This window comes from Cervus elaphus, chromosome 9, assembly GCF_910594005.1.
Source record: "Cervus elaphus chromosome 9, mCerEla1.1, whole genome shotgun sequence".
Lineage (NCBI taxonomy): Eukaryota > Metazoa > Chordata > Mammalia > Artiodactyla > Cervidae > Cervus > Cervus elaphus.
The window spans coordinates 19,854,622-19,867,618 of record NC_057823.1 but is presented as its reverse complement, the minus strand read 5'-3'; the positions used below and the strand labels follow the sequence as shown (position 1 = coordinate 19,867,618).

The window sequence follows — 12,997 nt, the reverse complement described above, 5'->3', positions numbered from 1 at the left end:
TCCTTGGAAGAATAGCAGTGTCAAGCCTTGACAGTTTTTAGAAGCAGAGACATGACTTTGCCAACAAAGGTCCATCTACTCAAAGTTATGCTTTTTCTAGTAGTCATGTATGGATGTAAGAGCTGGATCATAAAGAAGCCTGAATGCTGAAGAATTGATGCTTTTGAACTGTGTTGCTGGAGAATACTCTTGAGAGTCCCTTAGACTGCAAGGAGATTAAACCAGTCAATCCTAAAGGAAATCAACCCTAAATATTCATTGGAGGGACAGATGCTAAACCTGAAGCTCCAATACTTCAGCTACCTGATGTGAAGAGCTGACTCATTGGAAAAGACCATGATGCTGGGAAAATTGAGGGCAAGAGGAGGAGGGGGCAACAGAGGATGAGATGGTTGGATGGTATCACTGACTCAATGGACATGTTATTTGAGGAAACTCAGGGAGATAGTGATAGAGAAATCTGGCATGCTGCAGTTTATAGGGTTGCAAAGAGTCAGACATGACTCAGCGAATGAACAACAAGGGATGTAATGTACAACATAATGACTATAGTTAACACTTGTTTTTTGTCCCATATACTGCAGGACAACTAAGACCACCTGTTGCAACTACTGCGCCTGTGTGCCTCAAGTAAAAAGACCATGCACCTTTGAGTCAGTGCTTTACAACAAGAGACGCATCCTCTCACAGCAATGAAGACCCAGTGCAGCCTAAATAAATGGGTGATAGTGGTCTGGTGGTTTAGTCCCTAAGTCATGTCCAACTCTTGGGACCCCATGGACTAAAGCCCCCAGGCTCCTCTGTCCATGGGATTTCCCAGTTGACAATACTGGAGTGTGTTGCCATTTCTCTCTGCAGGGGATCCTTCCCACCCAGGGATTGAATCCACATCTACTTCATTGGCAAGTGGATTCTTTACCACTATGCCACCTGGGAAGCTGCTAAAAATAAACAGTAAATTAAATAGTATATATCAATAATACCTCATAAAAGTAGAAAAAATCACTTAAAAGATAAAAATTTTAAAGTGAAAAAGTCATAAATGAAAAAGGACAAATTACAACTGCTTTTCTTTTAGAATTATTTTATTAAATCAAAAGTACAACTGCTTCTTAACTCTACAGACACAAAGTTTTAAACGAACAACATTCTGTCTATTGTGCTGATTCTGGCTAATAGCTTCAAAACTTTGAGAAAAAACCATTTAAAAGGTCTCACATGTCACCTGAAACTTACACATTTAACATTATCAAAGAAGGAATACTTCTACACTCTCACTAGAAAGAAACAATTAAGAAGCTAGGAAACTGTATCAAAGTCAGTTTTTTTTCACAATTTTTCCTCCACAGGAAGGTAATGTTCTTAAATAATCCAGTCCATTCACAAAAATGACTCTTTGAACCTGCTCTGAGTTCTTCTGACACATCGCTAAATATTTATTCTTGGCTGACATAAGAATTTTCTTAATGTCCTTATTTCAATAACCTGAAACTGTTCTGTTATGTCTGGGCTCTCATCCTCTGCTATTCAGACAGTGAAGCCCAGGGCAAAGAGGAAAACGCTCAATATCCACTTCCTCCTCCATAACCCCAACTTCCTCCACTGCCTCCTGGGCCATAATTTTCTCCACCGTATGGGGCTGCTATGTTCCTGCCAACATCAAAGATACCATTCCTCATTGGACCGTAATTAGACGGTTGCTGGTTGTAATTTCCAAAATTATTGCCATAACCACCTCCAGAGAACTTCCACTGGTTGCCATACCCAGGACCTCGACCACCATATTCTCCACCTCCTCCTCCATAACAAGGGTAACCTACAAAATTACCACCTCCAGGTCCTCCTCCATACCCGTGATAGCCATCCCTAGATCTGGGACCATTTCCATATCCATCAGCTTCTCCTCTAAATTTAGTTCCTGGCCCTCGTCCAAAATTTCCACCCCCACTAGAAGAAACACTAAAACCAAAGGGGCCTCCTTTTCTACTTCTAGAACCTTGAGTTTCCTTCATTTCCTGTTTCGATAAAGCCTTCCCGACTTCTGCACGATGACCATTGATGGTATGGTATTTCTGCAATACTATCTTATCCACAGGATCATAGTCATCAAAAGTCACAAATCCAAAGCCTCTTTTCTTGCCCGACTGCCTATCAGTAATGATCTCAATGACATCGATTTTTCCATATTTCTCAAAGTACTCTCTAAGATGATGCTCCTCGGTATCTTCCTTAATTCCACCAACGAACAGCTTCTTCACAGTGACAAGCGACCCCTGTTTTTCAGATTTCTCTCTCGCAACAGCACGTTTGGGGTCAACCACTCTCCCATCAATGGAATGAGGTCTGGCCGCCATGGCTGCATCCACCTCAGCCACGGAGGAGAAAGTAACAAAACCAAACCCTCTTGATTTTTGACTGGCAAGGCCCCTTATGACCACACAGTCTGTGAGTTCTCCCCACTGCTGGTAGTAGTTCTTCAGACTTTCTTCTGTGGTTTCAGAGCTCAAGCCACCAATGAAGAGTTTACGAATTTGTTCGTTTTCTTCCTTTTCCCTCTTCACAGGAACAGATGTCACAGTTTTCTCCATCGCGGGTTCACTCACTGCAGCCATATTTCCAGTAGCCGAGGTTAACGCGAGATCTCGCGGGATGAACAGAGACCCGGCAGGTCTCTACTGCGGGGTGAGGCCTCTACTGCCCCAGGAACGGCAGGTCTAGGAACCTTCACAGGGAGTCGGTGATGCGGCTCAGACCTCCAGAGCCACTGCCTCTTTCAATGTTCCTGCAATGTTCCTGCAAAACACCATTTAACACTGTGACTTTTCCTGATCCAGTCATTAAGATTAATATTGCACTTTCACTATTAATGTTTCCCATTTTGAATTGTATGTGTACTATCCAGACTTCCCAGGTGGTGCTAGTGGTAAAGAATCTGACTGCCAATGCAGGTTAGATGTGAGAGACACAGGTTCGATCCCTGGGTAGGGAAGATCCCCTGGATCAGGGCATGGCAATCCATTTTTTTTGCCTGGAGAATCCCATGGGCAGAGGAACCTGGCAGGCTGCAGTCCATGGGTTCATAAATAGTCAGACACGACTGAAGCAACTTAGCACGCAGGTGCATCATCTCTTTATCTTGATTTTCTCACTAAGTTGGATGCCCAATGAAGGGAAGAGTAATGTGGACTTTAGAGATTTACACTGACAGACTCATTCACTTTGCCCTTAGACTGGGCTCATATATATATTTTTTAAAAGACTGTTCAAACTCAAAAAAATACTTTCTAAACTTTTCTAATAAATTCACTCAACTCCAGTTATATACAATGATAAAAATCTCTTTTGTAGTAGACTGTCTAATTGGCACTAGGGCTTCAAATCCTTTCTCTATGTAATCCATTTAACCTCTAATCACAATAATCTGGTTAACATGTAAACCTAATCAGTACACCCTTTCATTTAAATCTACCGTTTCTGTCTTTAGAAGATATTTTTAAAGGGAGAAACTAAAATTTTTATTTTATTTCTGTTGTCCTGCTGTAATTATTAACACTATCCCTGAACATTGATCTAGAAGTCCAAGTTTGGAGGGAAAATTACTTGATCATCCCATTTACAGAGCATTTATTGGGAGGATTAATGCTGAAACTGAAGCTCCAATCCTTTGGCCACCTGATCTGAAGTAAAGATTGAAAAGACCCTGATGATGGAAAAGATTGAAGGCAGGAGAGGAAGGGGGTGACAGAGCATGAGATGGTTGGATGGCATCACCGACTCAGTGGACATGAATTAGAGCAAACTCTGGAAGATAGTAAAGGACAGGGGAGCCTGGCATGCTGCAGTCCATGGGGTGGCAAAGAGTCGGACATGACTTAGCAACTGAACAACAATTATGTGCCACATTGTACTAAAACCCTTGAGTTTAACTTAAAGTCACTGCCCCAGTTTATTTGAATCCTAATGAGTAAAAAGGGTTATAGACTAAAGAATATATACTATTGTGCTTAGTCTGTCCGTGGGGATTCTCCAGGCAAGAATGCTGGAGTGGGTTGCCATGGTCTCCTCCAGGGCATCTTCCCAAACCAGGGATCAAAACCAGGTCTCCCACATTGCAGGCAGGCTCTTTATAGTCTGAGCCACCAGGGAAGCCCAAGAATACTGGAGTGGGTAGCCTATCCCTTCACCAGGGGAGCCTCCTGACCCAGGAGTCGAACGGTGGTCTCCTGCATTACAGGCAGATTCTTTACCAGCTGAGCTACCTGAGAAGCCCATATCTACTATAGTTTCAGGCATAATTAAGTATTGTGATCATCAATAAGGCCAACAGAGAGACAGAGAAAGAAGGAGATATGGAGGAAGAGAAATAAGAAGGGAGAAAAAATTAATGACAATTGTTGATGAAGAAATTGCAGAAGGCCAAACTGACAACCTATTTGAAGCAATAGGTTCAAATAGTTCTTGAAGCAAAGAATTGAATTTTTTTAAAGAAAGGAAGGAAAACCAAACTCATAGTGTGTAAAACAACTTCTCAGAGAGAACTATTTAAAGAACACTTCCAAATACTTCTACTTCATAGTGATTTTGTTATATATGTACAACCTGGGATTTCCCTGGTGGTCCAGTAGTTAAGACTCCAAGCTTCCACTGCATGGGGTTTGATCCCTGGTCTAGGAACTAAGATCCCGCATGTCAAGAAAAAATCTGGGCTACTATCCTAAGAAAGCTTCAGACTCAAAATATACAAAATCGTCAGTATTTCTTAACACTAGCACCAAGGAAATAACTTTCAATAAGGTGACCTCTTTAACAGCTATCATCTGCCAACTTAAAAAGACTTTCCAAAAAAAAGTATATAAATGAACACTCTCTTGCAATCAAGAGAGATTCCACACTCACCAGAAGAGGCCTGCTTGGAACTCTGGTCTATGCAGGATTCCCTATCTTCCAAGTGCTGTCCTCTGACCACTCTGGAGATGCAGACAGCCTGTGACTTGCTGGAAAGTACAGGAACTTCTGCCTCTGATTCTCCTTTTATAGAGGAAGAGAGTGGACAACCCAATCAGGGGACAACCCAATCCAGAGGACACACCCCTCCCTCAGATCAAAGGCTTTGAAGAGATTTATGAAACTTTATCCACAAAGTTGAGAATTTGAGGCTATTGACACTGTCAGATACTCTTGTAAATGAAAAAATGTAATACATTTGTGTCTGGGAGTGGTGTCGGCAGTTTCAACATTTTAATGGTTACTCCCACTCAGGATACATTCTACAAAAAAAATTATTTCTATACACAGAAGTATCCATAAGCTTATGTTTTAACACAATAAAGTAGAGGCTGTTTAAATGTTTATTAGTAAAAGTCCAAATCTTTATTAAAAATCTATAAAGTCTATGCCAATAGCCATTCCAAAGAAATCAGTGTTTTGTGCATTTGCTAAGTCGCATCAGTCATGTCTGACTCTTTGGGACCCTATGGACTGCAGCCCGCCAGGCTCCTCCATCCATGGGATTCTCCAGGCAAGAACACTGGAGTGGATTGCCATGCCCTCCTCTGGGGGATTTACCCCACCCAGGGATCGAATCCGCCTCTCTTACATTTCCTGAAAGGCAGGTTCTTTCCCACTACCTGGGAAGCCCTCTAAATAGTCTGTTAACTATCTTTATTTTGCTGATTGTGATTTAACTTTTTCTTCATTCTGAGGCGGGCTACATTTTGAAATAATTTCAATTTCTTTGGTAAGTAGAAATATTATAGAAGCCAATTTCCTCTGTGTTTACTTTCTTTAATGTGTGTTTTTAAATACTTACAATTACAGACCTGTGTACACTACCATGTGTGAGATAGCTAGCCGGTGGGAAGTTGCTCCATAGCACAGGGAGCTCAGCCCGGTGCTCCGTGGTGACCTAGAGGGCTGGGATGGGAGGAGTGGGAAGGAGGCTCAGGAAGCAAGGGATACATGTCTGCTCAAGGCTGGTTCATGCTGTTGTACAGCAGAAACTAATACAAAACTGTAACGCACTTAAACACCTATAAAATTCTTGTAATTTAAAACTATATAATCAGTTATACCCCCAATGATGGGCAGAAAGTAATCATGAGTGACCATTAAGCTGCAGCCATGTATCAGTCCTTCCAAAACCATGTATTTTGTTGTTTTGTTGCTAAGCTGTGTCCGGCTCTTCTGCCACCCCATGGACTGTAGCCTGCCAGATTCCTCTGTCCATTAGGAGTTCCCAAGAAGAAAACTAGAGTAGACTGCCATTTTCTTCTCCAGAGGATCTTACCAACTCCGGGATGAAACCCAGGTCTTCTGCATTGCCGGCAGATTCTTTACTATCTGAGCCACCAGGGAGGCCCAAAAGAGTTTAAAAAATAAAATCACCTAGGTTACCTTGTTCTGTTTCTATTGGTGTTGGGTGGATAATACAACATCTGATGTTTAATTGTAGGGAGCAACATGATTGGGCTAAGGAATGCCCAGTTGGCAGGTTGTGTATTAACTCTGTGTTCCTGAAGATGTTTCTAGAAGAGATTAGCATTTGATTCCATAGACTAAGTTAAGAGACCCCACCCTCCCCAGTGTGGCGAGGGTAGTGGGGGAGGGGGGGTGTCATCCATTCTGCTGAGGGCCAAGTGGATCAAAAAAGTGAAGGAAGAGTGAATCCATTCTCTCCTCTTGAACTGGGATGTCCACATTTTCCTTCCCTTGGACTCAGAGCTCAGGCCTTCAGATTTGAACTGAATTTTACCACTGGCTTTCTGCTTCTCCAGCTTGCAGATAGTGCTGCCAAAACCTTGCCTTTCTATGCATTGATGCCAAGTGGAAAGATGAAGACAGTTATGAAGGAGAAAGAAAGAGTGGCTTTATTCCTTTGCCAGATAAAGAGGGACCAGAGTAGGCTAGCGCCTCAAGAACTGTGCCCCCCTCTATGGGGAATAGGGAGAGGTCTTATAGTCTGGGCTCTTGGTTGGGGTTAGGTGATAAGGATCAAAGCAGTGACAGGCTCGCATTCTGATGGGTTGGTGGTGAGGTAAGTAGGAGTCTGTGGTGCTCGAGAAGACTCTTCAGAGTCCTTTGGACTGCAAGAAGATCAAATCAGTCAATCCTCAAGGAAATTAACCATGAATATTCAGTGGAAGGACTGATGCTGAAGCTGAAGCTCCAATACTTTGGCTACCTGATGCGAAAAATTGACTCATTGGAAAAGACCCTGATGCTGGGAAAGATTGAAGGCAAAAGAAGGGGGCAGCAGAGGATGAGACGGTTAGACAGCATCACGGCCTCAGTGGGTATGATTGGAGCAAACTCTGGGAAATAATGGAGGACAGAGACTGGCATGCTACAGTCCATGGGGTGGCAAAGAGTCGGACACGACTTAGCCACTGAACAGCAACAAGACCTTGCTCCAAGGTTGCTCTTGACCATTTCTCCCTGGTCTTGCATTCCCACCCTTCCCTAATTAACAACTGCTTGAATCTGCCCCCTGGAGCTCAGGGAAGGTCATGGGGGCTAAATGAAGGCCATTTCCTGTAATTGAAGAAATGGGGGACATGGAAAGGCTTTGTGCCCTGGTGTCCTATAGACCCCTGCTCAGTATCAGACTCAGAAATCAGACTGCAAGGTTTCTCGCTTTCATAACTATGTGAGTGAATTCCTAAATAAATCTCCTCTTCAATATACTTTATATCCTATCGGTGGTCCGGTGGCTAAGAATCCACGCTCCCAATGCAGGGGACCTGGGTTCAATCTCTGGTCAGGGAACTAGATCCCACATGCTGCAACCAAGAACCCCCATGCCACAACTAAGACCCAGTACAGCCAAATAAATTAAAAAAAACAAGATAAAGTCCAAAAAAAGTGCACCTGGAAGAAGTTTACAATGCATAGGGGCCTCCCTCAAACCCCAGAATGAGACAATCCACTCCCCCCTAAGAGTTTATGTACATGAACACATGAAAAAACACTTAAATATGAATAAATGCTCATACTCAAACTATCTCCCTCCCTCCCTCTGTCTCTCTCTGCTTTACTGTTGATCACAGCATTTATTTCTATATGATGGGTTATGAACTCTTTGCTCTACTTATCATTCCCTCTCACTAAGGAAATGGGAGCAGTGCTGTTTAATTCTGGATCACAAGTTCTATACCAGCACTTTGCACATAGTAGGTGCTTTGCAAAAAGGGTGACCAAATTTTTTTCTCCAACTTGAGACACATTGGGGAATAAAGAAGGCAGTTATTAGGGAAGGACAACAGGATAAATATCTGCCAAAGACAAAAATGAAAAGGACCGAAAAGTTCAAGTAAATGATCAGGTTTGCATTTTAAACAGATCATTGTGATCAGAATCTCAAAATTGGATTATGTAGAGAAAGTATTTGAAATCTGAGCTGTAATTCCTAGTTTATTGCAGTATACCATTCAAAATGTGATATCTTTACCTAAGGGTATGCTGTATTATGTCTCAGCTGCTAAAGAATCCACTTGCCAATGCAGGAGACAGAGGAAACATGGGTTACATCCCTGGGTTGGGAAGATCCTCTGGAGGAGGGCATAGCAACCCACTCCAGTATTCTTGCCTGGAGAATCCCATGGACAGAGGAGCCTGGAGGACTACAGTCCAGAGGGTCACAGAGACGTGACTGAGTGACTAACATTTTCGCTTTAGGATGCTGCAGGTGGGTAATTGTATGTTCAAAACCTCAGTAGTGTCAGACTCTGTGACCTCATGGACTGTGGCCCCCCAGGCTCCTCTGTCCATGGGATTCTCTGGGTAAGAATACTGGAGTGGGTTGCCATTTCCTTCTCCAGAGGATGTTCTCAACCCAGGCATGGAATCCGAGTCTCTTATGTCTCCTGCATTGGCAGGCAGATTCTTTACCACTAGTGCCGTCTGGGAAACCTGCAATATGAAGGTCAGAGAACTGGCTGGTTTAGATCAGGATGTTCATGACAACATTTGCTATGGGGCTTGGTTAATTGCAGAGATTTTTGTCCTGTGACCTTGGTACAAAGTTCCACACCTGTGACCGTGGTATAGGGCTCCACACCAACTTCACAGAGGAAGCAACGAGACCATGAAACAGGCCAAGAAGAAAACTGGAGGAAGCTCTAGACACTCAAGAAGACTGACCAGAGCTTCCCTGGTGGTCCAGTGGTTACGAATCCGTCTGCCAATGCATAAGACATGGGTTCAATATCTGGTCCAGGAAGATCTCACATACCTTAGAGCAGCTAAGCCCATGCACCACAACTACTGAACCTGTGCTCTGGAGCCCATGCTCCACAAGAGAGACCAACTCGATGAGAAACCCAAGTACTGCAGCTAGAGAGTAGCCCCGGCTCTTTGCAACTGGAGAAAAGCCTGAGCAGCAACAAAGACCCAATACAGCCAAAAGTAAATAAGTAAAATTATTTTTTAAAAAAGAAGAATACTGATCAGCTGCATATTCCAAAGTTCAGTGACTAGAATAGCTTTCCAGGCCGACAGTGAGTTAAGGTGACAGCTAAGGGGAGGAGACCTTGGAAAACAAGAGAACGCAGGGACTCCTACTTGCAGCCATGAAGAAGGTGAAAGTCCTTTGGATTTTACAAATGCCTTAACAACAATTCCACCAAGAAGTTCAGCTGAAAGTCTGGACCAACCTAAGGATGGGTAGTCATGTGCACACCAGCCCTGACACCCCCGGTGGTGTCCATGTCAGCTATAGAGGAGTCCAGGAACCGGCTGGGATCTCTCACAGACTGTCTGCAAGAAACAGGTAGCCTCTGGAGATAGCAAGAGTCAGATGCATATGGTGAAGAAGTAAGAGGAGAGACTGACTCTGGCCTTGAGGGCCAATAGGATTGCCAGGGAGGCAGAGAGAGGAACCAAGAAAGAGCCCTGAAAACACAGTGAGACAGGCTACATTGGTGCCAAAGAAAAGGAGAGTGGGGTGGTACTTGAGAAAGACAGACTTAACTTTCACCCACATCTATTTGCAACATCTATCATGATCTTTCCTTTTCATGGTAAATCTCAATATTTATTTATCATAATATTTCTTCATTTTCTATTGAAGTCTACAGGATAATTCGGCTCAGGAATTACTTAGTTTTTTTGAACTTACATTCTAAATGTCTTATCAATAAGCAAATGGAGGGAGGATGAGAGGGAGGCTCAAGAGGGAGGGGGTATATGTATGCTTATGGCTGTTGTTCAAGCTGGTTTTAGAAAAGGCAGAGGAACCAGAGATCAAATTGCCAACATCTGCTGGATCATCAAAAAAGCAAGAGAGTTCCAGAAAAACATCTATTTCTGCTTTATTGACTATGCCAAAGCCTTTGACTGTGTGGATCACAATAAACTGTGGAAAATTCTGAAAGAGATGGGAATACCAGACGACCTGACCTGCCTCTTGAGAAACCTGTATGCAGGTCAAGAATCAACAGTTAGAACTGGACATGGAACAACAGACTGGTTCCAGATAGGAAAAGGAGTATGTCAAGGCTGTATATTGTCACCCTGCTTATTTAACTTATACGCAGAGTACATCATGAGAAATGCTGGGCTGGAGGAAGCACAGGCTGGAATCAAGATTGCCAGGAGAAATATCAATAACCTCAGATATGCAGTTGACAGCACCCTATGGCAAAAAGTGAAGAAGAACTAAAGAGGCTGTTGATGAAAGTGAAAGAGGAGAGTGAAAAAGGTGGCTTAAAACTCAACATTCAGAAAACTAAAATCATGGCATCTGGTCCCATCACTTCATGACAAATAGATGGGAAAACAGTGGAAACAGTGGCTGACTTTATTTTTCTGGGCTCCAAAATCACTGCAGATGGTGATTGCAGCCATGAAATTAAACGACACTTACTCCTTGGAAGGAAAGTTATGACCAACCTAGGCAGCATATTAAAAAGCAGAGATATTAGTTTGCCAACAAAGGTCCATCTAGTCAAGGCTATGGTTTTTCCAGTGGTCACATATGGATGTGAGAGTTGGACTATAAAGAAAGCTGAGAGCTGAAGAATTGATGTTTTTGAACTGTGGTGTTGGGGAAGACTCTTGAGAGTCCCTTGAACTGCAAGGAGATCCAACCAGTCCATCCTAAAGGAGATCAGTCCTGGGTGTTCACTGGAAGGACTGATGCTGAAGCTGAAACTTCAATACTTTGGCCACCTGATGCGAAGAGCTGACTCATTTGAAAAGACCCTGATGCTGGGAAAGATTGAGGGCAGGAGGAGAAGGGGATGACAGAGGATGAGATGGTTGGATGGCATCACCGACTCAATGGACATGGGTTTGGGTGGACTGCGGGAGTTGGTGATGGACAGGGAGGCCTGGTGTGCTGTGGTTCACGGGGTCACAAAGAGTTGGACACGACTGAGCGACTGAACTGAACTGAACCGAACTGAGGCTGTTGTATAGCATGCTGTTGTATGGCAGAAACCAACACAACATTGTAAAGCAATTATACTCCAATTAAAAGTCTAAAAATATTTTTTAAATAGATGAATGGATAAAGAGGATGTGGTATGTACATAAAATGGAATATTACTCAGCAACAAAAAGAAATGAAATCTTGCCATTTGCAACAATGCAGATGAATCAGGAGAGTATTATGCTAAGTGAAATAAGTCAGACAGAGAAAGACAAATACTGTATAATCTGACTGATATGTGGAATCTAGAAACAAAACAAACAAAACAGAAACACAGCAAACTGGTGGTTGCCAGAGGTTGGGGGTTGGGCAAACTAGGTGAAGGGGATTAAGAAATACAAACTTCTATTTATAAAACAAATAGGTCATGAGGATATAATAAGCAGCACAAGAGATACAGTCAAAACACTAATAATTTTTTAGACAGAGAACTTACTGAACTTCTCACAGTGATCATTTTGCAGTGTATTTGATTGTTGGATCACTATATTGTACACCTAAAACTAACATAATATTATACATGACCTATAGTTCAAATTTAAAAGTATGCATATATATGGAATCTAGAAAGATGGTATTGATGAATCCATTTTCAGGGCAGCAATGGAGACGCAGACATAGAGAACAGGCTTGTGAACACAGTGGGGGAAGGAGAGGATGGGAAAATTTGAGAGAGGAGCATGGAAACGTATGCATTGCCATTTGTAAAATAGATAGCCAGTGGGAATTTTCTATGTGCTGCAGGGAGTTCAAGCCAGTGCTCTGTGACTACCTAGAGGGGTGGGATGGGGTAGGAGATGGGAGGGACCTCCCAAAGGGAGAGGACATGTTTATACCTATGACTGATTCATGTTGATGTAGGGCAGAAACCAGTACAGTATTGTAAAGCAATTATCCTCCAATTGAAAGTAATTTTTTTAAAAAAAATACATCAATGGACTTCCCTGGCAGTCCAGTGGTTAAGACTTTGCTTTCCAATGCAGGGGCTCAGATTCGATCCCTGGCTGGAAAGCTAAGATCCCACATGCCGCATGGCCTGAAAAAGCAAAACATAAAACAGAAGCGGTATTGTAACAAATTCAGTAAAGACTTTAAAGATGGTCCACATCAAACAAATAAATAAAGTATATTAAAACAAGAAACCAGTTTTCACCAACAAGTCTTTTAATGCTTCTTAAACACTCTGAAAAAAATAGCCCCCCAAATCCATAGAATTATCATATCGAAATCACTGGAAAATACATAATACATTAATTGAGAAGGAATATTTCACCGAAAACATTTTTTAACTCATGAAAAGTATTTAACTTAATTTTTAAAATGAAGAAACTTTTTAAAAGAACAAAAGAATATCAAGGAAAGCAGGAAGGAATAAAGAGAAAAGCAAATATTATTTCTTTAGGAAATACATAGTTTTAAATCTATTTTTAAAAATCAAGCACTTATTTTAGTTATATAACCAAGGACAAAATAAAGTTTGAATGTCTAATGAACATGAAGCAGACAATGATTTATGTTCAATATTTACACTTTGGCTTTTTGTGTTGCAGTTGCTCTTGTTTACAACTG

At 42.2% G+C, this 12,997-nt stretch overlaps 1 protein-coding gene across 1 annotated transcript; it reads right to left on the bottom strand.

The window, feature by feature from the left end:
• Positions 1–1,562: 1,562 nt before the first annotated feature.
• LOC122700910 (heterogeneous nuclear ribonucleoproteins A2/B1-like) lies at positions 1,563–2,588 on the bottom strand. Its single transcript, XM_043913943.1, has one exon. It carries the CDS (start codon positions 2,586–2,588, stop codon positions 1,563–1,565), a length of 1,026 nt encoding a protein of 341 aa, XP_043769878.1.
• Between the last annotated feature and the right edge of the window lie 10,409 nt (positions 2,589–12,997).